At 42.2% G+C, this 25,323-nt stretch overlaps 1 protein-coding gene across 2 annotated transcripts; it reads left to right on the top strand.

Annotated features, from left to right (window-relative positions):
• Positions 1-302: 302 nt before the first annotated feature.
• Positions 303-24,321, top strand: LOC132579735 (protein SFI1 homolog). 2 transcript variants are annotated; one of them, XM_060250363.1, is made up of 10 exons: positions 303-669; positions 1,680-1,787; positions 5,662-5,832; positions 6,896-6,967; positions 9,987-10,097; positions 13,715-13,809; positions 17,465-17,582; positions 19,019-19,121; positions 20,099-20,255; positions 24,074-24,321. In XM_060250363.1, exons 1-10 carry the CDS (start codon positions 635-637, stop codon positions 24,283-24,285), a joined length of 1,182 nt encoding a protein of 393 aa, XP_060106346.1. In that variant the 5' UTR covers positions 303-634; the 3' UTR covers positions 24,286-24,321. The 2 variants fall into 2 exon arrangements, with proteins under 2 accessions (XP_060106346.1, XP_060106347.1); XM_060250364.1 differs by lacking the exon at positions 303-669 and having other exon boundaries at positions 1,660-1,787; positions 5,764-5,832.
• Positions 24,322-25,323: the final 1,002 nt, after the last annotated feature.

The following is a 25,323-nucleotide window of genomic DNA, read 5'->3' as shown; positions in this document are numbered from 1 at the left end:
ATACACCTGTGTGAGCCGCAAATTAAGAAACGATGCTTTGCACATGTTCAGACAGAGGCTTTTCTCACTTCACACACACATTCCTGGTTGAGCACTGAAGGTGCGTTCTGTTGCTAAGCCCTACTTTTTGGTGGTAATCGCAGGGCCTGTTTGCCTCCTGGGAGCCTGAGGCGCTTGCAGGTTTACAGCCGTCAGCTCCAGTCGCCATAGCGACAGCCTGGCGGGCTGCAGCACCTTGCGGGAAGGTCTTCTTTGGGGAATTATGTGAGCGGAGCCGCCGAACAACTACGGCCAGGGCTGGGGGAGTAACAGGAGAGTGGAAGAGCGATCTCTGTGAGGGAACAATAGACCAACCCGCTCTTTTTTGAAGCGTTCCGGCAGCTTGGGGTGGTGCTTTATAAACGTGCGGTAAACATACTGCCCTTCTGCCCCTCCCCGTTCCCCAAAGCTGCAGGTCCCGGGGCTTTGGAGGTGTCTGAGCGGGTTTCTTGGGGGGAAGACTTTAGGGGTGTTCTTTCGGCTTCAGTGCCGGTGTGATTAGCGGTGGAGGCCCAATTTAAAGGTGAGGCTTGTGGGCAAGAAGTTATCTGGGGAACTCAACAAGCGCCCAGCTCCTCCTTTCGAGTCCAGGTTTATGGACTTGGATACCTGCATTCCAGTGAACTTTCGGTAAATAAGAGTTTGAGTTTAGGGTTTCTTTCCTGAGCTAGTGTAGATGACTGGGAAAGGCAATGGCAAACCACCCCGTAAAAAGTCTGCCGTGAAAACGTTGTGAAAGCAACGTCACCCCAAAGTCGGAAACGACTGGCGCTTGCACAGGGGACCTTTCCTTTTCTTTTTTCCTGAGCCAGGGAACGGGGTGGTGGAGGGGAGCAACTGCGTGACCACAGCAAATAGGTTGCTTCTAATGTCTGCATATAGTACAGTATTGTTGAGATGCTGGTAGATCAGGTTACCTTGAAGATAAAAGCAGTTTTTAGATTCAGGTGGGTAGCCTTGTTGGTCTGAAGCAATAGAACATAGTTTGAATTCAGTGGCACTTTTATTTTTAATTCTGAGGATAAGCTTTCTTGTGCATGCACACTTCATCAGAAAAATTGAAACATTGGGATGCTCAGGAGCTGCTTTGAATTGCCCAAGGCTGATGTGGCAGCTGGGACCCATCAGTAGTTTGAGCATCCTGGTGTAAGTGCTTCCTCCTAAATTTCAGAGTAATTGTGAACCTTGTTGTAGGGGAATGTATGGTAGTCACAGCCTCATTTTGTTAGTGGGAAGTATGAATGGGGGCAGGTATGGGGAAAATAAAACTGGTTGAATTTCAGAAGGCACAACATAAATCAAATAGTTAATTACTATAAAGTAGGTGAAAGATACAGGAGAATAAATACAAATGCAGGTAAGACTTATTTCTGTAGCCAGTTATTCAGCTGTAGAAGGTGGTAAAGATGCCCCTAAAGAAATTAATAGATTTGAAAAGTGGATTATGTAGCTTGACCCCCTTGCCATGCTCTGGGACATTGTTTAGCAACAGATGCTGCTCCAGCACTGATGCTCTGCTCTGCCTCTGTTGTGTCTGCAGCTATGGTGTCAGTTTTTGATGTCACAGTTTATAGAAAAGTGTTTTCCCTTGTATGTTTGGTGGATTTTGATATGAGGATTGCTTTATGTTTTGGCTAAAGGTGTTTTCATCTGTCACTTTATGAGAGGCAACATAAACAGCATTGGACTGCAGTGGAAAACAGAACACTTTATTTTATTAACCTGATGGAGAAAAAGGCCAAAGGGAGGTGAGAAATGCTGAGATGGTCTGAATGAAAAAATCCACCTGACAAAAACTGATTTTGGGAGCAAGGATTCAGGAAAAATACAGAAATCCCTGCTTGTAGAAAATGGTGCTGGAATTTGCTTGAGTATACTTCTCTGAAGTATGATTTTGTTAGTTCAGGTTAGATCTCTTTGCTGAGAAATTATTTTGTGCAGATACAATATAATAACCAGTGCAGTGGCAGCCTGAGTTACATCTGTCTTTGCTACAGATTTTTTTAGATGGAAGAATGTTATTGCACTCTTTCTTGACTTAAAAAAAATAGTGCCATTGTGTTCTACATGAAAAGCACATTACAAATGAATTAAAATATACTATAAAACCAGGGTTTTGGGGTTTTTTGTAGAAAAAGCCGAGCAGGAATACTCACTTGCATATTAGGCCATATCCTCTGACACCAAACCATCTGGAACTGCATTCCTGCTAAAAAAAACCACCTCTGTATAAAACTACAAAAAAAATAGTCTAAATATCAGATACCCAATTAAACACCACCACTCAGTAATATGTATGTATGCACCTCTGCAAAATGCCAGTCCTCTGCAGAAACTTAAAAGCAGTTTAGTCTGTGTTTCCTTTAGAAAAAACTCTACAGACAGTAGAGGCCACAACTGAAAAAGGTGTAGATCAGGGGTGTCGAACTCATTTGTTATGAGGGCTGGATTTGACATAAATGAGACCTTGTCGGGCCAGGCCATGTGCATCATAATATGTAATGCCAGGTAGCGGACATATACACTTTATAAAGGACACAAACACAATTAAAGATTTTTTTAACTTAAAATAAAACATGCTTAAAATATTAGCACGCTTGCAATATTTTGTTTTACAGTCTCTGATAAATGTCACCTCTTGCTATGAATTATTGCATCAAAAACTGCAGACAATATTTGTGCTGTACCAGTCTTGAATATGTGCTGTTCAGGTGTACACATCTGTAAGTTACAAACCTCTGATTCATTGACATTCATTACAGATATCTCATGGTCAATTCTTTGAGGCTAAGACCCAGAGGAATATGAAGCAGCTGGACACTGTGAGCTTTTGTATAGAAGTTGCTTCACACACTAGTCAAGAACATGTGAAGGCACAGACTGAGGGCTATATGCTTGTCTTCAAAATTATAATTTTCCCCAGAAAAATGACTACAACTAAAAAAAAATACAACTCCCCCCCAAAAAAAACTACTACAAGAACAGAGACAGCCATGTACAGTGGTCAGTGTCAGCCTACTATCTGGGAAATCTAAATTCAAGACCCCCAATCAAAGGAAAATGTGAAAGAAAAATAAGGAAAATTTGCTGGGTAAACCTGGGGTGGAACACACTCTCAGCCTAATTTTGATATTTCTCTTCTAAATAGTTCACATACTTTCCTATTGAGAAAGACTGGAGGGCATGAATACAGTGAAAAAGAGGAGGGGAGCCCAGTTACACCCATAACAAGCCCAACAAAACTCTCTCTCTCTCTCTCTCTCTCTCTCTCTCTCTCTCTAGGCAAAAAGCTCATACCTTCACTAACACGTTGCTAGTCTTAAAAGGACTCTTTGCAGCTCTCCTGATGGTGGGGACTGGCAAAAGACGCTCTGGCTCTTTCTTTCCTTCCCTGGGGCACGAGGTGGGGGAGGAGCCTCAGCCATTCATTAGAAGGAAGAGAGGCTTGTCGTAGTAGTTCTGCAGGGTGATTAATTGAGCCTGGCAAACTTACGGTAATCACCCAGCAGAGCTATAGAGCCAAGCTCCCTCATTGGCTGAGACTGCTCCTCCCTCCTCCTCCCTTTGAGAAAAGGGAGGGGGGAGAGGGAAAGGCTGCTTTGCTGCTCTGGCCTGTCCGGGGAGAAACGCAAAATGGCTACCAAAAAAAGCAGGCAAGGGAAAATGAAGCAGACGACAGCCAGTTGCTGGAAGGCCTGATTGGAACCCTCTGTGGGCCTGATTTGGCCTGTGGGCCGTATGTTTGACACCCCTGTAGATCTTATCCCATGCCTATATTTGAGGATGTGCAAGCTCCATCAGTAAAACTTGTTGAGCTGATCTCATACAGGCTTTATGTGAAGAGAGGTAGTCCTTCAGATATTTGTGTTATCTGACCTTGAAGGGCTTTAAAAGTAAAAATTGGCACCTTGAACAGGCTATGGTGAATGTAAGCATGGCATCCCATGACCAGATAACATATGGGCTGCTAAACAGCTAAAGCTTTCTGTTTGACTTCAGGGGGAGCCCTGCATAAACTTGAAAGTTACAGAAGCATAGATCAGCTTGGCAAGGTTGTCTGGTTTAACAAGGGTTTACTTATGCATGCAAACCTTTTTTATACCCCACCTTTCTCTTCCGTGGGTAACCAGAGCAGCTTACATTGTTCTCCATTTTATCCTCGTGACAATCTTGGTCACCCAGTAAGCTTCCCTGTGGCAGAATAGGGATTCAAACCTAGGTCTCCCATATCCTAGTCTGACACTCTAACCAGTACAACATGCCAGCTATCATATAAGATGTAGAACAGAGTATGTGTGGTATGTGGGTTCTCCAATTAAAAGCAAGAGTTTCCTGAATTTCATGTAGGGAAGAATGCCACATTTAGAAGAGCCCAGGAATGCACTTTTCCAACTTAGTCTGGTGACCCAGTTGTACCCTTCCCTGGAAAGGCTAACCTAGCTACAGTCATAATTTTATCTAAGAGTCAAGGCATGACCCCTGTGTCAATAAAGAAAACTGCACAAAATGTGTCCAGCTCTAGTTACAACTGCCATTTCTGATGATCTGGAGTATCTCCCAGGTTTGCAAATAAATGTAATGTGTTAAAAATAATGGGGGAGGAGGTAAAAGCAGTGCCAATGCATACATCAAGAATAAAATCCCAGGATTTCTTGTGAGGTATAAATGGTCTCATAAGAACTTGGACGCTATTTATGCTTGCCAAGTCTCCCTGCCTTTGCAACGCGCAAGGTCCTTTTCTCAAGTTCTGCTGTATGTGCTCCTACCTTCAAAGGTAAGGTGTGTGGCAACTAGAGGCAGAGTTTTTTTTTTGTGGAGGTACCTCATCTTTGGAATGCCCTCCCCCTTGAGGCTTATCTGGAACCCACCTCACTTTTCTTTAGGCCAAAACGGTTTTCTTTGTCCCTGCTGTTAATTAAGGAGTTCTATCTTTTATGGCTTGGCTTGTTTTATTGACTTGTTTTTGTTGTCTTGGTTGCGTGTTAACTCTGTTTAGGATTGCACTGTAAATCACCTTGAGTTACATCCTTAAAGACACAAACTGCTTTTTGTTATGTGTTAAATCTTCCAACTTAATTGAGAAAGGTTTCCTCTAAAAGTTCTCCAGTTGGCTCACATTGCTGGTTGAACCTACGGTAATTAAAAGACTGCTATTTCCTATAAGTAAAAATAAAGCATTCAGGGGAGAAGGTTGTGATGGTCACGGGTTGTTTTGTAGCTCCAACATCTCAGCAAATTTACACTCACATCTCAGTTGTGTTCTGCTCAGCAAAAATTCTGATGGTTTGGTTCAGGAATTCTTCCTTCTTCTTTTGCCACACAACCCAAAAACAGGTGTTCGACCAAATATCTGTAGCAGCATTTTAAACAACTGAGTCCAAGAAAAAGTGTCTATTCTTTCTCTTCCTAAATTTGTAATGGTATTAATTTGTTTATTTACTTAGTAAATGCTTGTGCTGCGTCTCTAGGAATCTGCTCAAGGTGGCTTACAAAATAAAAATAATAAGAATAAGGCATTAGAAGATACATTAAAATTTAGCATGTGTTAGTTTATTCAGTCTCATAAATCTTAATTTTGAATCCAGTGGTTAACAGTAGCAATCATTTATTCTTTCTTTACAGTTCAAAATGTACAAAGATCCAGAAATTACATACTCGTAAAGAAGGTGCAATTAGACAACTCATTTTTCCTCATCATATTAGAACATTTTGTCAAGATGGCAGTCATCGGATTGCTTATCGTGTTGCATACACTTGGAACCGAGGTGGAAGGTTAAAAGAAATCCGTATTAGGTAATGGTCATATCTATGTTTTGTATAGTCTTGGTACCATTTTCTAACCTATTAATGAAAGCAGCTGTTCAGTTGGTCAGGTTTATTTTATTTTACTTAAAAATGTATATCCTATTGCTTTCTTTAAATGGAAGCATTAGTGTGCATATTGCTGCTCAGAGTGTGTGCCCCATTGATAATCTTTACTCTAAACCAGAGGTGGCCAAACTTGCTAAATGTAAGAGCCACATAGAATAAATGTCAGATGTTTGAGAAATGCAAGACATGAACATCAGGTGTTTGAGAGCCAGAAGGAAGGAAAGCAAATAGATGGGAGGGAGGTAGAGGTGGAAAGAAAGCAACTGTAACTTTAAATGCATTCTCCAAGCTGCCAGCTGGCTTGGCTTAGATAAGTGATTTAAAGAGACAAATGTCTTCTCCAAGATGGCTGATGGGGCAGTGGGGCTTCGAGAGCCACACAATGTGTGTGAAAGAACCACATGTGGCTCCCAAGCCACAGTTTGGCCACCCTTGCTCTAAACTAAAAAGTCTCACTCTCTTTAGCTTTTCTTTCTATTGAAGTTGCTCTAGCCCTCTTCATCACTTTGGTGGGTTTTTTTCCCCTTCTGCACTGTTCTCAGTGATGTACTAGCCAACGTGCATCTGTTGAAGGATACTCTAGCCCATGAAAACTTATGCTTCAATAAATCTACTAAGTCTTTAAGCTACCCAAACACTCCTGTTTATTTATTGTTTTTCATATAAGAGCTGGTATGACCCAGCAGTCTAAAATCAGGGAGAAATGGGTTCAAGTGCCACTGGTGAAGTCTCCTTGGCCTAACCCTCCTCAGAGCTATAGTGAAGAAGAATGGGACACCCAGGGTATGTCACTCTTACATTCCTTCAATGCAAAAGAGGTTTAAAAATGTAATTTAGTAAAATAAATACATCATTGTCTTCAGTGGGGAACTAGAAATGAACAGCACTTATATATATGAAGCTTCTGTTCATCTTGAAGACCTTAAATCTTAAATTTGTAGAGTAAATACACACTAAAAATCCAACTAACGTGGTTTTCTTCCAGGCACTTGGCCCGAAAATTCCTTTACATATGGATAAGAAAGGCTTTTGGAAGAGTTCTCCCATCAAGTGCCAGGTAGACAGAACAAGATTTTGGCTTAAAGTGGTCTAGTATTTTTGTATCAGAGTTCTTGGGCTAGTCATCTACTACCTCTGTGTGTGTGTTAGTGTGTGGTATTATGCTACATTTTCTGTACAGAGCACAAATGTAGAAAAAGGTTTAATTGTTCATGCCCAGACTTTTATCTGGATGGTTAATTCTATTTAGACCCATATGGAATATAAATGTGTGGAAAGTGGTCTGCAGTCTTGGAATTCCATCCTCACGACCTGAGTTCAATCCCAGCGGAAGCTGGTTCAGGTAGCTGGCTCAAGGTTGACTCAGCCTTCCATCCTTCCAAGGTTGGTAAAAAGAGTACCCAGCTTGCTGGGGGGAAAGTGTAGATGACTGGGAAAGGCAATGGCAAACCACCCTGTAAAAAGTCTGCCGCAAAAACGTCATGAAAACAATGTCACCCTAGAGTCGAAAATGACTGGTGCTTGCACAGGGGACTACCTTTACCTTTTTAATGTAGCCAAAGACCTTGGTATTGCCTTGGAAATGTCACTTGGAATTTGCTAGCAATATGTTTATCTATATCCAGGCTTCATTTTTGGCAGGAGCTCACAGGAGTGGAGCTCCGTTATTCAAACCCCCTGTGAAAATTTTGCTGAACTCTAAGATTTGACAAACTTTCTAATATATTTCCGCACAAAAATGGGAAAATAACAAAAACGTATAAAGCAGACAGATGGAAATTTTCATCATGTCACTGTGGCTACTTTTTAAATGTAATTTAAAAAGTATGATGGGAGTAAGGTTTTATTATGACAATTATAGTTCAAGAAGCCTTTAAAGGTAGATGCTGAGCTGATATAATTCAGTACACCTTCTGGTGATGTCAGGGGTGTGTGGCATATGCAAATGAGTTGTGCCAATGAGCTCTGGCACCTCTTTTTCTATGAAATGACCCCTATCTATATCCTATAGTCTCTCTAATGGGGACCAAAAGTTAATTACAGTACAGAAAAAGATACAACAGAAACAAACACTGGGTGTGTGTTTGGGGGGTGGGGGAGGCTTCCAAGTCCCAAGGAGGCCTTTCTCTGCTATCCAGTCTTCCACCGGCTCTAATCAACTCTCAGGCTGCCCTTTGGTCTCAAACCTCTGGGCATCCCCAGGACTTAAGTACCTATGAGCAGAGGAGAACAAACTTAACAAGAATTTATTCAGCCACTTCTAGGTTGCTAGCTAGCAGAGTCTTCCACAGTTCCTCCCTTGCCAAAAGTGCCTCCCCCTGTGGCCAGGCCTTAAGCGCCTATGTGCACAGGACAATAAACTCAGCAACATGTTTGGATGCCAGTCTTCAGGTGTGAGCTGGGAATCCCCCTGGAATTACAGTTTTTCTCCAAACTACAGAGATCAGTTCCCCTGGAGAAAACTGATGCTTTGGAGGGTGGACTCTATGGGATTATACCCCACTGAAGTCCCTGTTCTCCCCAGATTCCACCCCCAAATATCTAGGTTACTGCCCAACCTGGATCTGGAAACCCTGTCTCCCCCCATCCCACTGGTGGCCAGTGGGGATCTGGCAACCCTGTGCTATTCCCTTTTTGCAGTAATTAAAATGCCATCTCGAATTGCAATCTTTAAAATATGATAAAAGCTGTTCAGAGAAGCAGTTCTTAGTGAGGTTCAAATTCAGGCAAGTCAGAGATGACAGTAAGGCTTCTGGCCTGCTTCCTGTTATTTCTCAGGCCTCAGCAGTGGCAGCTGGTCACTAGGAGGAAGAGAGTTAGATTCAAGTCCAGTAGTATTTTATAAACAAACAAGATTTTTTTGGTATAAGCTTTCAAGAGTCAAAGCTCTCATTGCAAGATATAGGTTAGGATGAAGGAGGTTATCAGTTAAAGCCAGATTCTGGTTAATATGATGTCTTTTTATTTTTGGTAGTAAAATTCTTCTGGTTTGCTGGTTTGTCACCCAAAAATTGCCAGAAATAGGTAGGATGTGGCAAAAACTTGTGCAGGGAGACATATGCATGAGTGTGTTATACAGTATTGGGTACACTTACTATATGCGTGAAATAAATAAGCAGAAATAATTTAAAGGGTCTTGTTTGTTTAAAATACTTACACAAAGAGGAGGCCACTTGCATGATTTATTGGTTTGGTCTTGGCTCCCTAATAGCTTCTCTTTGCAGTGGCCAATTTTGCCAAATCTCTGCAATTAATATGATCAAATGACCTATCTGCAGGGTAGCAGGGGGCAGGGGAGATGGTACATTGTGCATGGGAAGATCTGGCCTTTTCTGTCCGTGTGAGTCCCACCCCTGCTTTTCTTTGATCTTTAAAGAAACATTACATCAAAGCAGGTTTGGGAAAGACTGTATAGAAAGATGATGGAGATGCAGAGAAGCACCATAATGCTGTGGGGAAGTGAGAAATAAATCTGCTTCCCAATAGCATCCAAAGCAAGGCAAACAAGCCATGTGTAAGTTAGCTTACTTAAGAATATCCACTGTGACTAGGATAGAAACAAACTGGAGTTAATAGATGCAGCCCCATTCAGATAGCACAACTGATCTGAATTAAACTGAAGTGTTTTGCCTTCAATCTTGGCCTGCCATAAGGGAAGGAAACATGAGAGCCTAAGAGTCAGGTTTGTTAACAAACTTTCTTTTTTTGTGAAGTCTGATATGAATCTCAGCCTAACGTAGTGATCAGCTTGCTGCCCAATTATTGGATGTTGGGGTCCACAAACTTTCATTCTTCTCTTCACTGCATTATTTACTGTGAGCAAATGAACAAATCTGCGTTTTCGTGAGTTCCAAAATGAATTATATGTAATGTACGCAAAAATTAGTGTAGTTCTCTCTAGAAGCTCTGCATTTTCCTAGAAGACGGTGTGGTATAGTTAAGCATGCTTTAATCTTATTCCCTTCATTGGGATGATTATTCCTAGCAATGGGTGAGTAGTAGTCAAAATATTCAGAACAGAAAAAAGAACAGAAAAAAAATGAACGTTTTCATCCGATGTTAATTCAATTGTTTAGATGCTATTATGAACAGAAGATACTGCAGAAAACTTTTGGCGAGTGGAAGGATGAATGGTGGACTGCTTGCAAAGAATGGAAGCTTACAATCAGGGCTGATTGTCATTATAGGTTTGTGAGATGGATTCCAAAGTGGTGATTTCCTGTTATTACTTTAATATTTTATTCTTTTGTTTTATTGATCATATGTTGCGAGGTGCCTTGCACATAGTTAGAAGCAGGATAGTAGACGATGGCAGAGGTAGGGGAGTTCCCATGTTTTTTTTTTTTAAATGACTGTGGGGATATAATACATTTTCAACCATTCTTTTTCACTCTCTCTACAGTTTATTCCAAGGTCACATTTTTCTTAAGCAAAACAGAGCCTTGCAGCACCTTAAAAGTATATTGATTAGAGTGGGTTAAGATCTGTGAGATCCAGGTTCTGCTGTGGAAGCTCACTAGGTGACCTTGAGCCAGTCACATACTCTTAGCCTAACTTATTTCACAGGGTTGTTGTAAAATGGTGGAGAACAATGTAAGCTACTTTGAGTCTCCATTGGGCATAAAAGCAGGGTATAAATGAAATAAGTAGAAAACAAGCAGATTTATTGTGGCATAAGGTTTGGTGAATTACAGCCTGCTTTGGTTAGTCTTTACAATCCTAAGAGGCTCATTAACATCATATTTATATATTTAGATCTAAGGGATTTTCAGGAGGTCTCCTATTCAGGTATTGACCTGACCTTTTACCTTATCAAGGTTGTTGCATCGTGCATCTTCCAGCCATAATGGGGGCCCTCTTGATTTTTGCTACATTTATACTAACACAGCTATAACTCTGAAATTTCTTTTCTAGTGTCCAAACTGAACAAATCAGTGATTCAGTTCAGACATTATGCTAAACCATGGCTTGTGGTAACTTGAGTTTAGAGGATGCAAACCATAGTGTTAAGTTTCTGAATATCTAGTCAAATTGTGACTTAAAGCAGTTTGTCCAATTTAATTTTCATTCTTCTCAGCGCTCCTGTTTCTCTGATGTTAAGGCCTCTGGAGGTAAAACTATAGTTGCATCTATGGGTCCTCAGTTCTTGCCAAGTCATAGTGTACATTAGCAATGGATTGCATACCCACGTCAAAACATGATTTCTGATTTGCTGGATGATCAAACTTGAGGCTTCATGCCAAACTTATAACCATGGTTTGGTGTGACTTCTGAATTGAACTAGAATCTCATGTACTAGTTCTCATTTTAGTGTGGCTTTGCTTTCAAAAGCCATAATAGTTATCATACTGAATTACATTTGCAGTCAATTTCTCTCCTATTCTTTTGACAAATACAGTAATCGAACAGTTATTTTCCATGTTATGGAACTGGAGTGATCCAGTTCTGTGTTTAATACTAGAATTTGTTTAATTAGTGTGGCTACACCAGCCCTTGTAGATGCTGGTACCTTGTGAAAGTGCACTGTTAAAATTCATAAAAGGTATGGGCTCTCAAATGTTTACTATAGCCCATCTGACTTCATGTTCAGTCAGTTTTTACCCAACATTTAATAATAATAATAATAATAATAATAATAATAATAATAAATTTTATTTCTATCCCGCCCTCCCCACCCCAGCAGGCTCAGGGCGGCTAACAACATTTTATAAAAACATACAATAATAATAATAAAACCTTTAAGTTTAACAATATAAAACATCAACAATAAACTTAATAACATTAAAAACCAGTTCAATAAATACAGTTATTCTGCGGTATAGTTCTTCAACCGCATTGGCGGCTCCTTAATTTCTGATCTTCCTAACAGTCCGGGTGTGCAAATTTAAAAAGGACGGTCTTGCAGGCCCTGCGGAACTGCTCAAGGTTCCGCAGGGCCCGCACCTCCTCGGGGAGTCGGTTCCACAGAGTAGGAGCCGCATTCGAGAATGCCCGTGCTCTGGTGCTCTGATATTTAATCTCCTTCGGCCCGGGGATGGTCATTAGATTTTTCCCGACTGACCTCAGTGCTCTCTGGGGTTCGTATGGGGAAAGACGGTCCCTCAGGTAGGCAGGTCCTCGGCCATATAAGGCTTTAAAGGTAACGACCAACACTTTGTACTGGACTCGGTATACAATCGGCAGCCAGTGCAGTTCACGCAGCCCCGGCTGTATATGCTCCCGTTTTGGGAGTCCCAACAACAGCCTGGCTGCCGCGTTCTGCACTAGCTGCAGTCTCCGAGTCCGGCACAGAGGTAGCCCCAAGTAGAGGGCGTTACAGTAGTCTAGTCTTGAGGTGACCGTTGCGTGGATCACTGTTGCGAGGTCCCGGCGCTCGAGGAAAGGGGCCAACTGCCTTGCCCGCTTCAGATGGAAAAATGCTGACTTGGCAGTGGCTGCTATCTGGGCCTCCATTGATAGTGAAGGCTCCAGTAAAACACCCAGGCTCTTTACCTGGTGCGCTGCTTTCAATAGCGCACCATCGAAGGCCGGGAAAGCTATTTCCCTTCCCAGAGCGCCGCGACCCACGCAAAGGACCTCTGTCTTCGCTGGGTTCAGTTTCAGCCCACTCAGCCTGAGCCATGTCGCAACAGCCTGTAAAGCCCGGTCGAGATTCCCTGGTGCGGAGTCGGGCCAGCCGTCCATTAGTAGATAGAGCTGGGTGTCATCTGCATATTGATGGCAACCCAGCCCAAACCGCCGGGCAATCTGGGCGAGGGGGCGCATATAGATGTTGAACAACATCGGGGAGAGAACTGCTCCCTGAGGCACCCCGCAATCCAGTGTGCGCCTCCGGGACCGTTCCCCCCCAATAGCCACCCTCTGTCCCCGACCTAGGAGAAAGGAGGAAAGCCATTGCAAGGCCGACCCCTCAACCCCAATGTCGGCGAGGCGGCGCGTCAGTAGCCGATGGTCGACTGTATCGAATGCAGCCGACAGATCTAACAACATCAGCACCGCAACGCCGCCTCGGTCCAGTTGCCGTTGGAGGTCATCCACCAAGGCGACCAGCACCGTCTCCGTCCCATGGCCCGGCCGGAAGCCCGACTGACATGGGTCCAGGACAGAAGCGTCATCCAGAAACCTCTGAAGCTGCAACGCCACAGCCCTCTCAATAATTTTACCTAGAAACGGTAAATTAGACACCGGTCGATAGTTCGCCAATTCGGCCGGGTCTGCTGTAGCTTTTTTCAAGAGAGGGCGGACCAAGGCCTCTTTTAGGGGTGTTGGAAATTGCCCCTCTAAGAGGGACCTGTTTATGATGTCCCGTAAAGGACATCTAAGCTCCCCCTGGCAAGATTTAATCAGCCAAGAGGGGCAAGGGTCCAGATCACATGTTGTCGGGCGAGCAGCAGAGAGGATTCTGTCGACTTCCTCCAGGCTGAGCGGGTCGAAGTGGTCCAGCACTAAACCTGAAGACAGGCACGGAACCTCAATTTCACTCACTGTATCCAAGGTGGTAGGCAGGTCTTGGCGGAGCAACGAGATTTTATCTGCAAAATATTTAACAGAAGGAGAAGCACTTATAAAACTTATTTCTTGATCACCTATAGGTGAATGTTACTAGCCAAAGGCAACCAAGTGAGTGGCTATCTGCAAGCCTCATTTAATTACATTTTATTCCTGATTAAACAAATATTCTGACTGGTGTTTATATGATGAGAAGCTTTAATATACATATTTCTCCAGAGCAGTTCAGAATGAATAATCTGTTGTTACATTGAATTAAGGCCTGTGTCAAAGCAGCATTTCTTCTGTTGGTCAGATATTTCCTGTACAATCTGGCTTTTCGGTCCTGGAAGTCTTACATACTCCAGCAGCGAGAGAAAAGGAAGAAATACAGTGTTGCAGAGGCTCATGGTAAGACAGTAGAAGTGGAGCAAGCATATTAACTGACTGTTATAAAGCTTTGGTTCTCCCTGTGTTATATAATGACTACCTCCTCTGATAATGTAATACTCACATCCAGATAGGTTGAAAGTGGCACAGATTTGGATTCTCCTGGATCCAAATTCCCAAGTGAAACTAAGCCTTACTAGTACATGCGACTACAGTTGTTCACATTTATCCATTTTGTATCTTCTCTTCCTCCCTTTGTCGACTCTCTTCCTCTGTCAAAAATTAACAATGCTATATTAAAGCTAATTCTTTGAAAAGCAGGTTATTGGTAGGTTCAGCAGAAAGAACATTTGAATGCATGAAGCAATAGAAGACAGAGGGTAATAAGTTTGCAAGCAAAAGTTGTCAGATTAGTTTGATTAGAAGCTGTGATGAGGCAGGCAATATTTTCATATCTGGTGTGAGCAATATGGCACTGCAGCATTACCTCCAAGTCTTTGGAATGTTATCCTTCTGCACAGCTTAAATAAAATAAAACTTCCTTTATGAGCCACAAATAAGGGAAAAAATAAAACTCTGTTAAACCAAATCTGAGGTCTCTGTATCATGCTTGTTTAGTTTAGATATCTTCATTTTTTTCATGTTGCTGTTATTAAAATAGTCTATAGCATGATGCACTACTAGTTAAAAAATAGGTGGTTTCCACTTGAGAAACCTAGTGAGTTTACTGTGCAATCTTAAGCAGAGTTACTTGCTTCTAGGTACTCTGAAGTAAGTGGGCTTAGAAGGGTGTACCTCTGTTTAGGATTGCACTGTTAGTGCCCTAGAAAAGGGGATTCATATTCCTCCCCCCAACCCAGCTTGTCTCCAGCTTGCTGCTATTTCCTTGGTTTCCCCCATTGGGCTCCAGTTTGCCACCTCTTCACCTGTCCCTTTCTAGTGGTGGCAGTATGATGCTCAAATGTTTTTTCCTGTCTTTCGAAGAAGACGACATTGGATTTATATTCCGCCCTCCACTCGAGTCTCAGAGTAGCTCACAATCTCCTTTATCTTCTTCCTCCACAACAAACACCCTGTGAGGTGGGTGGGACTGAGAGGGCTCTCACAGCAGCTGCCCTTTCAAGGACAAGCTCTGTGATAACTATGGATGACCCAAGGCCATTCCAGCAGGTGCAAGTGGAGGAGTGGGGAATCAAACCCGGCTCTCCCAGATAAGAGTCCGCACACTTAACCATTACACCAAACTGGCTCACTTTTCCTTTTATTCCCTTAGAAACTCATTGATTAACAAGTCTTGAGCAGCAGAATATTCTCATTCCTCATTTTTGGGATTCAAGGGCTAAAAGAACTGAAACAAATTTTGCTATAGCCAGAGTTATCTTAGGGTATGATCACACAAGGAATCTGGCACGGCAGTATCCCAGCTTTGAAAAAGCCAATATTCTTCGATGTGTGCTGGGGCATGCACACAACTCCTGCCCTGTTGCCGGGAGAGGTATGGGCCACACACACATACACACAAGGAGCATTGAGACTGCTCATGCACATGTGGGGCATATGCATCATGCGCCCTGACCATTCAGATAGCCAGGAAATGCACCCTACATATGCTTTAGAGATTTGCTACCAGGAAGTATCCGGTAGCTTTTTAATTCAGTGTCAGTCCATCCTAAGACATGGTAAGGTTGGGTGGGACTCGGGAGGCAGATCTGTGTGTATGATTGTACACATTAAATTCAGATGGGAGGCATGGCTAGGTTGGGCCAAATCTCTCATGGGATTGCACCTTTTGGATCCTTATCATTAAGTAAAGGAGACAGAGTTTCCAGGGTGTAAAGGGACAACTGATCTTTTAGAGGCTTAATATAATGATACCTTATATTTTCAAAAAACCTGCATTCAAGCAAAAGGTGGAACATAAGAGAAGCCATGTTAGATCAGGCCAATGGCCCATCCAGTCCAACACTCTGTGTCACACAGTGGCCCCCCAAAAATTTTTATATACACACACACACACACACAGTGGCTAAAAGCCACTGATGGACCTCTGCTCCATATTTTTATCTAACCCCCTCTTGAAGGTGGCTATGCTTGTGGCCGCCGCCACCTCCTGTGGCAGTGAATTCCACATGTTAATCACCCTTTGGGTGAAGAAGTACTTCCTTTTATCCATTTTAACCTGTCTGCTCAGCAATTTCATCGAATGCCCACGAGTTCTTGTATTGTGAGAAAGGGAGAAAAGTACTTCTTTCTCTACTTTCTCCATACCATGCATTATCTTGTAAACCTCTATCATGTCACCCCGCAGTCGACGTTTCTCCAAGCTAAAGAGCCCCAAGCATCTCAACCTTTTTTCATAGGGAAAGTGTTCCAGCCCTTTAATAATTCTAGTTGCCCTTTTCTGGACTTTCTCCAATGCTATAATATCCTTTTTGATGTGCGGGAACCAGAACTGCAAACAGTACTCCAAATGGAAAGATATGTCAATCCTATTACGGCCACAAAAGCAAATTCTACCAGAATATGGCCTATTTAGAAATCTCCCCTGTAGAACCATTGAGAGTATAATATTCAGCCTTGTGAATAAGAAAGATCTGCAGCATCTTCTCTGTATTGTTCCAGTTTAGTATATGTGCTGCCAAAGTGAGCACAAAGTATCATGGGACAGTAAGATAGTACGTATAGGAGGGTAAAGATTTTCTTTTTTTGGAGGGGGGGGGAAACCAAAATACAGGGGTGAGCAAACTTGGCAGGCTCATAAAATCAAACTACTATAATCAGTATCTAGGACATACTTTTTGATAAAAGAAAACACTTTGGGTTTACCTGTATCAGAAATATGGTTAGCAGACATTCCAGCTCTCTCAGCCACACCTACCTCACAGGCTGGGAAAGGAAAAGGAGATTGTCAGCTGCTCTGAGATTCCAAGTGAGGGAACGGTTCTTGGGCTCAGTAACAAAACAAAAAAAAAAGACTGCAAGATCCTTTGCAGACCAACCCTGGTTTGAGGCAAAATAACAGCATTATCTGCATAAACCAGGACAGGGACATAAGTCTCAGCCAGTTTCGGTGGGTGGCAGCAGTTGTCAAAGACTGATGCTAAATTGTTTAGATATAAATTGAATAAAGAAGGAGCCAGCAAACATCTCTGTTGTACCCCCTTTTCAAAGTTAAACAAATTTATTAAGTGCCTTTCATACCCACAGTTTAAAAACAGCAATGCATTTGCAGATGTCTCTCTTAGTTTTGGGGGAGATTTTTTTTTAAACCTCAAATAATTTTTTTAAAACATTTTTTAAAAATTTTTTAAAAACCTAGTGGTTTTTGTGGTTTTATGTTGTGGTTCCTATGGCTTCGTTTGCTTATTAGACATATGGACTGTACTTAGTTTTAAAGTTACAAAAAGAATTTCAGACCCTAACGTTATCTCCAGTTTTTCCATTTTTAACACACACATAACAAGGCTTCCCTAGCAATCTTGCTGATCTGAAGTTTCTATCATTAGCTAACATCTGGCAGCTATCAGGTGACCCACTGCAGTTTTTTTCTGGAAGTGTGTTCTAAGCCTGTCCCAGTGGGCAGAATGGGTGAAGAGCTGAGTGAAGAGTCTTTGAAATAATGGGGTTCTTTACTAGTGCATGTTTTAAAAACTTTGTATCAATTGTATTTTTAAAGCTGCAAAGAAGAAAACACTTCACATATGGTATCACTGGCTGAGCTATGTGGAAATGCGTCGCATGAAGCATAGGATGCATTTGGAAGCATTCAAATTCAAGGAAGTGAGCACCCTGCGGTAAGAACAGATTTAGAGCTAGTTGTAAGGTATCAGTCTTGCAATCCTGTTCTGTGTGTTCAAGAGCTCTGAAAAGTCTCAGTGCCATCCTGGGTCACCACTTGGTGAGGTGAACCTTTCCCTTACTCTTGGGAGTATCAAATTCTCTCTGGGTAGTGAACACTGCCATCCACAGATCTGAAAGAATGTCTGCCACTGGAAGGATTTTACTTCCAAAATTCCATACTACATCCCCGTTTAAAAACTCTGCCAAGCTGCCATGTCTCTTGCTTTAGTGCAAGATAAATCTGTTACATATGTTGCATTTTCATGGTGGCAACTTCAACTGCTGCCCCTCTTTACTGCTCTTTGGAAAGCAGAGCCAAATAGGTGTGGGCTGTGTACAGAGATCAGGCCTTGAGTATTCAAAATATAAGGAAATGTAATAGTCAAAAAGAGTACATTGGTCTGTTAAGCATCAGTTTGAACAAGGATTGAAAGAAACAGTGAAAACACAGTCCTCTTAAACCTTAAACTATACTTTTCCTAACAATGTTGTTACCACGGCTTTTTTTGTAGCAGGGATTCTTTTGCATGTTAGGCCACGCGCCCCTGATGTAACCAATCCTCCAAGAGCTTACAGGGCTCTTCTTACATGGCCTACTGTGAGCTCTTGGAGGATTGACTACATCAGGGGCATATGGCCTAATATGCAAAGGAGCTCCTGCTACAAAAATGCCCTTGTTGTTACTACTATGAGCTATTAGTTCTTGAAGTTTCAGCATTTAAAAGTCCATCATTACCTTAGTTCTCATTTCTCTAATTTTCCTTCAGCATGTGAAATAAGAGATATCATCTTCCTCATACCCTGAGAATTTATAATCTCCCTTGGGAGTTTGTCCCTTTCTGAGCCTCAGTGATTTGCTGTGGTCCCCAACACCCCACTGTTGGTTACAGCCCTGATCACTGTGGCCAGGCGAAAGGGATCACTCAGGAAGGGTTAAATGGCTGCAGTGCTAGTCATTTAACCCTTTGGCTGCTTTGGGGACAAGGGAGGGAGCAGAATCAAAGGGTTAAATGACTGACCTATTCAAGGTGCCGGTATTGACCTTTGGTTTTGCTTTGAGGGAGGAGACAAACTGCGGGGTTTAATGGTTCACACCATTAAGTGAACCCTGTGCCACTCAGCTGTTAGGTTTAAATGACTGGCCCTGAACAGCCAAATTGCCCAAAGTCCGGTTAATGTTTGGGGAAGGTCCCTTCCAAAAAACACTAGGTTCTGAGCTCCAAACTGGCCCAAGTTCAGCCCAGATTTTGATTCAAGGGCTGGTTCATGCTCATCCCTAGGTATGAGGTCTCAAGCAACTGTTTGCAGAACTCCTTGCTTTCATGATTCCTTGATCTAGACTGCAGAGTTAAAAAAATTTTAAATGAGTTAAAGCTTTTGTTTTTAACAGCATGCCATGGAAATTGTGGCGAAGGAGATGGTTCCAAATTCAAGTCAGCTGTGAAATGGATGCTCAAGCTTTACAGCAATGGGCCCTGAGCTTGCAGTTTCGAGTGAGTGCCATAAAAATGAGTCTTTTAAATTTTGCATGGCAATATCTAATAAATTTGTTACAAAATGCTACAAAATTAACAGCTCCTACTAGTAAATATAGGTGCCACTTCTTTCAGAATATAAGCTTGTTGGATCATACAATTTTATTTCAGATATTTACCATTCAGATGTCTCTGTGTAATTACAAAGAATGCATGAAGTCAGGGGCTGGCCATTGGTATCTATCTTCGTATCTGTTACTTGAAGATGTATTCCAGAGAGGTAGCCGTGTTACTCTGTTACAAAGGCTATTACCTCTTTACTTGTGGTTCCATAGAATTGTCATGGCTGATGGCCATCCCTCCATTCTCATTCAAAATGGAGATCTCAATCTGGTTTCAGTTTTTTAAGTGTGAGGTCTGAATTTTATTTTCCCTTAAACAAGAACTATTTAAGAATTCTGCGAGAGTTACTTGCTTTCCAGATGATTGGATGAATTCTGTTGTGTTAAAGAACAAAGTGCAGGAGCCTGAAGGGAGAGACAGTTAGAATGAGAAATCTTTTTCCTAAATTACTGGGGGGCAAGAAATAGAAAACAACTTTATTTTTTATTTTTATGTGCATATGTGTGTGTGCATCCAAATGTTTGTGTGCACCTGAAGTCATAGTGACCTCTGGGGACTGACTGCTACTGGGGGCATGGAGGATATTCAGATATGTGACTGAATAAAGCCTGCCTCCTGGCTCTGCTATTCCAAGGCTATCTTGTATCCAAGTACTTGCCAGAGTTGACCCTGCTTAGCTTCCAATATCTGATAAGATCATTCAGGTCAGGGCAATATAGAACACAACTTTCAATGGGAGGTGGACATTTGGTGGACATTCTGAATTTTTCCTTCTGTGCCTGGTGTACGCTTTCCCTTGCTTTGCTCTCCTGTCATTTCCTTGCTCTTGGTCATTCATTCTTCCTATTGATCCTCTGTTCTTTTGATGTCAGTCCTGGCTGCAGTGGAAGGAGGTCTATTCATATATACAGAATATAAAAGAGAAGGAAGACAGAGCACTTACGCATTACCGTCATAGGATGATAAGGAATTCTTTGAAAACCTGGCATGTCTATGTGCATCTCCGAAGAGAGAAGAAGCATCAACACAGTAAGTTGGAAATAAAAGTCTGTGACAAAGTGAGATTAATTTCTAGTGCAATACACTAATGCATCCGAGTGAAATGATCTTGATCCTGGAGAATGCAAGCATGGATGACTTGTGCAAGAATTGCTGAGCAGCATGCTGGAACAGTTAACTGTAAAGGACTGTGGGAAGTTGCCAGGCCACAGAAAAGTCTCTGTAGAAGAGTTAAATAAAATGCAAGGTGAATAGTTACCAAAAGAAATGAATTTACTGCCTTATGAGACAAAGGGTTCAGTAGCTAATCATAGCTGGGCATTTGTGAGGGTAAAACATCCATGCATATAAAAAAACCCCTTCAAAGAGGATTTTAGTGGGAGCTGTTCCACTGGGACAGTCCTGTTCCCTTAAGTGTTCAATATAGACTCTAATCTGATTCTCTTATAAACATGAGCATTGTGTGTTTCAGGACAGAGTCCTGCATGTGGCAATAAGAGCATTCTTCTGAATCTAGTTTTAGATATTCTTCATTAAGAGACAAGGGTATCCTGGTTAGGCTTATTCCTCCTACTTCCTCCACAGGCAGAGCTATGTAAATTGTTGGGCTCCTTTCCAATCTGGTTTCAGGCTGGGATATGAGACTGAAGCAGCCTGGTGGATGACCTGCACCAGGAAATGTGACTGTTGATTCTCCTAGACCTCTCAGTGGTTTTCAGTACCATTGATCATGGTATCCTTTTGGACCACCTTTCTGTACTGGGACCAGGAGGCACTGTGTTACAGTGATCCTAGTTCTACCTGGAGTATAGGTTTCAGAAGATGGTGCTGCTCAGCCCCCTTAGCCCTTGGCTTGTGGAGTCCTGCAGGGCTCCATCTTGTCCCCTGTGCCCTTTAACAACCACATGAAACCAATAGTACAAAGTTTCAGTCCAGTGGCACTTTTAAGACCAACAAAGTTTAATTCTGGGTATATTTAGCCTGGAGAGGAGATGACCATTTTCAAGTGCTTGAAGGGCTTTCGTATAGAGGATGGTGCAGAGTTGTTTCCTATGACCCCAGAAGGTCAGACAAGAACTCGTGGGTTGAAATTAAATCAGAAGAGTTTTTGACTAAATATTAGGAAGAGCTTCCTAATGGAGCGGTTCCTCAGTGGAACAAGTTTCCTCAGGAGGTGCTGGGCTGTCCTTCTTTGGAGGTTTTTAAACAGAGGCTAGATGGCCATCTGACAACATTGCTGAGTCTGTGAATTAGGCAGATCATGAGAAGGAGGGCAGGAAGGGTTGCATCAGCGCTTGGAATGTGTTTGGAAGCTTCAGTTCATGCAGAATGACGCAGTCAGGATATTGACTGGAGTGGGATATAGGGACCATATCTTTCCAGTCTTGACCTATGTACACTGGCTCCCAGTTTGTTTCTGGGCATTATTCAAGGTGCCGGTGTTGACCTTTAAAGCCCTATATGGCTTAGGACCAACATACTTGAAGGACTGCCTACTTCCTTGTAAACCTACCTGACCATTATGGTCATCCTCTGAGGCCCTGTTCCAGGTGCCCACAGGTGGAAACCCAGGAGAGGCCTTCTCAGTTGTAGCACCAAAATTTAGGAAGTTTCACTCCAGACAGACTCATCTGTCCCCTTCTGCTACCATCTTCCATCAGCTGGTGAAGGCTTTTTATTTGTTTCATCTGGCATTCTGCTTAGCATTCTCATCTTCCTGCACTTTGTTGTAATTATAATTTTTCTGGTTTTATATTTTAGCTCTGTTTTTATTTGTTTTAATGGTGTTTAAGATGTGTTTTTATTACATATGTTTTCAATTTATTCACCACCTTGGTGGTCCTGATGAGGGCAAAAGGTGGGGGTACAAGTTTTGTAAATAAATTAGACAAGGTGAATAACTAGAGAAGTAAACAAGACAGTCCTTTCTAGTGCAAGGAGGCCTATTCCAGTTCTTCTTGCTTTGCAGCAGCAGGAAAATTTCAGAGCTCCTGCTCTATTATCATTTTTACCTCTGAAAGATGGCAGAAGGAATGCCTCGTCACGTTTGGAAGGTGGGTAGGGAAGTAGGCCTCTTTTAATGCTGGCACACATCTCCTTGCTAAACAGGCAGCTGCTTCTTCAACTGCTTTGTGGTAATGAGACTGGCAGAAAGGCTCTGCCATCAGTATTTGACAGTGAGTCCCTTTATCCAGGCTTTGTCAATTAGATAAAATACTTTAGATCAAAATAAATGTGCCTGTCAAGTCTGTCTGAAAGGAAATTAATGCTGTTAGTATAATCAGTTCTCATTCTGAATTGATAAATCACCCTCTCCCAACATCCCTGTATGACAGTGCTTGTAAGAAGACTGATGAGCGTGTGTTTCATAAGAATGATAATGAATTTTTCTTTTATCATAATAATTGACTGCAAGGTAAGATGTCATGAAGATGATTTGGATGATAACTGCCCTAATGAAGAATGAAATTTCTGGCTGAATTTTGAATTTCATTTAATGAAGAAGAAGAAGAATTGTAGATTTATACCCAGCCCTTCTCCCTGGATCAGAGACTCAGAGCGGCTTACAATCTCCTATATCTTCTCCCCCCACAACAGACACCCTGTGAGGTGGGTGGTGCTGAGAGGGCTCTCCCAGAAGCTGCCCTTTCAAGGACAACCTCTGCCAGAGCTATGGCTAACCCAAGGCCATTCCAGCAGGTGCAAGTGGAGGAGTGGGGAATCAAACCCGGTTCTCCCAGATAAGAGTCCACACACTTAACCACTACACCAAACTGGATCTCTATTGAAGACAATAGCATCACATTCAAAGAAGCATATGCGTTCATTAATGGAATTGATCCATTTTAAAAAAACAAATTGAGAACCCAATTTTTTTTCCTAAAAAGGCAATAAATACGTCATCAAGTATTCCTGAAGTTATAGTAACACTAATTATGAAATGGATTGAGAGAGGAATTCAAAATGATTTTCTGTCTTTATTCCACCATTCGTGTATTTGCTACATTTGGTGCTACTGATAGCTGTACTTTTAACATGATAATGAAATTATCTGTCAAGATGAAAATCATTTTTTCCCCAATATAATGGCCTGTACCCAGGCACATGTCCCAAAGACTTAAGGGCACTTACATTTTCTTAAGAGCAGATCATTATTTCCACTAATTTCCCATCTCCTACATCAGATCCACTCTTCACCCCCTTATGCTGTTGCAGAGACTTTGCTAACACTCAGAAGCAAAAATTGGGGGGGGGGGGGCTCAGTGACCTGCAGAGTAAGGATGGCATTTATGGAAGTCACTGCTCCCTATTAAGAAAGCAAGCATGCTTAAATCTTTGAAACTGCATGGTTGGATACTGGCCAATATCTAACAAATTCAAAAGAAAATAAATTGCTAGATTAAGAAAAAATCTTTTGAGAAAATGCTCAGTGGTGAATCTGACTTCATCATGAAAAATGGATTTATGAATTAACATTATCTTTGATATGCCAATAAAGGTTGTCTGACTGTCTGAGCTAGATGGACCAATGAAATGGAATTAACATACAATGTTAATTTATCATGTCTTATTGGAAGGTAAGAGTTAGATCCTGTCCATATCCAGCCAATTTGTTTGTTCTTTAAAGTCAACTTGCTGGTTTCTTGTGGAGAGAGATGTGAACACTGCATGGGGTCTGAACCATTGTCAGGCAAACAAGTAAAAGGAGAATTCACCATAACTTAAATACCAGACGTTACTTCATCTTCAGTTCTGCTTTATATCATAACCTCTGCCAGCCTTATGCTATCCATACCTGGATCCCGATATTATAGTGGTTGGGGCAATTTGTGTGTGTCTTTTTCCAGAGCTGGCTTTGCAACATCATCATAGCTGCATGCTCCTTCAGTTTTTCTTGTCATGGCACCTAGCTTGGGAACGCAAACAGGAATTGTACGTACATCAGGAACGCATTGCTCAGCTGGCAGCCAAGATTGCCTTGAGAAGAGCCTTCTTGCAATGGAAATTCTGTATCCTTTATTTCATTGTTCTTTTGCAGAGGTTTGTAGAACAAAGATAACAGTAAGATTTGGATCAGGCACTATGTGTGCGAAAAGCAACCAAGAGGAGCAATCTTGTGTTCTAATAGGCACATTATACATTTCAGGATGGAAGAAAAATCTGGGTCTCACCTAGGGTTGCCAGCCTCCTGGTGATGCCTAGAGATCTCCCACTTTTACAACTAATCTCCAACTGGTAGAGATCAGCTCCCCTGGAGAAAACAGCTGCTTTGAAGGGTGGACTCTATGGCATTGTACACACTAAGTCCCCTCTCCTCACCAAACCCCACCCTCTCCCAGATCCACCCCAAAGGTATTTTCCAACAGAGACCTAGCAACCCTCACCTCTTGATCCTCTGGTCCCCTGGATCAACATAAGAAAAAGATTCGGATCTTGTAGCACCTTAAAAATGGTTTCCAGGGTATAAACTTTCAAGGGTCAAAGCTGCCTTTGTAGATACAAATAGTACAAGCCATTCCTCCCCGCATCTAATGAAGGAAACCTTGACTCTCAAAGCTTATACTAGGGGTGGCCAAACTTGCTTAGCATAAGAGCCACAGAATAAATGTCAGATGTTTGAGAGCTGCAAGACACGAACATCAGATGTTTGCAGAAGGAAGGCAGGCGAAGATCTGAGTGGAGGGAGAGGTGGAAAGAAAGCAACTTTAAACACATTCAGCCGCCAGCTGGCTTGGCTTGAAAAAGTGATTTAAAGAGAGAAATCCCATCACCAAGCCAGTATGTGTGAAAGACCCACGTATGGCTCCTGAGCCACAGTTTGGCCATCCCCAGTCTAGTATCTGGGAGACCCAGGTTCAAATCCCCACTCTGCCATGGAAGCTTGCTGGGTGATCTTGAGCCAGTCTTGCACACTTTCTGCCTTACCTGCCTCCCACTGTTGTTGTGAGGATAAATGGAAGGGAGGGATATTGTAAATCACCTGTTGGATATAAATTAAACATAGAAACACAAAGGTGGGATGGACACCAAGGTTATCTAGTCTAACCCCCCTGGAGCAATCCAGGAAAAATGACCCGAGGGATAATTGGATGTGTTT

Source organism: Heteronotia binoei, chromosome 11 (genome assembly GCF_032191835.1).
Source record: "Heteronotia binoei isolate CCM8104 ecotype False Entrance Well chromosome 11, APGP_CSIRO_Hbin_v1, whole genome shotgun sequence".
Lineage (NCBI taxonomy): Eukaryota > Metazoa > Chordata > Lepidosauria > Squamata > Gekkonidae > Heteronotia > Heteronotia binoei.
Note: the sequence above shows the minus strand (reverse complement) of the source record. Positions and strands in the feature narration are given on the sequence as shown.

Coding starts and splice junctions, on each gene's coding strand:
- LOC132579735 (XM_060250363.1), top strand. CDS start 635: ATGGACTTGGATACCTGCATTCCAGTGAACTTTCG. Junction 13,810..17,464: donor CAGTGTTGCAGAGGCTCATG/GTAAGACAGTAG, acceptor GTATTTTTAAAG/CTGCAAAGAAGAAAACACTT. Junction 19,122..20,098: donor CCCTGAGCTTGCAGTTTCGA/GTGAGTGCCATA, acceptor TTTTGATGTCAG/TCCTGGCTGCAGTGGAAGGA.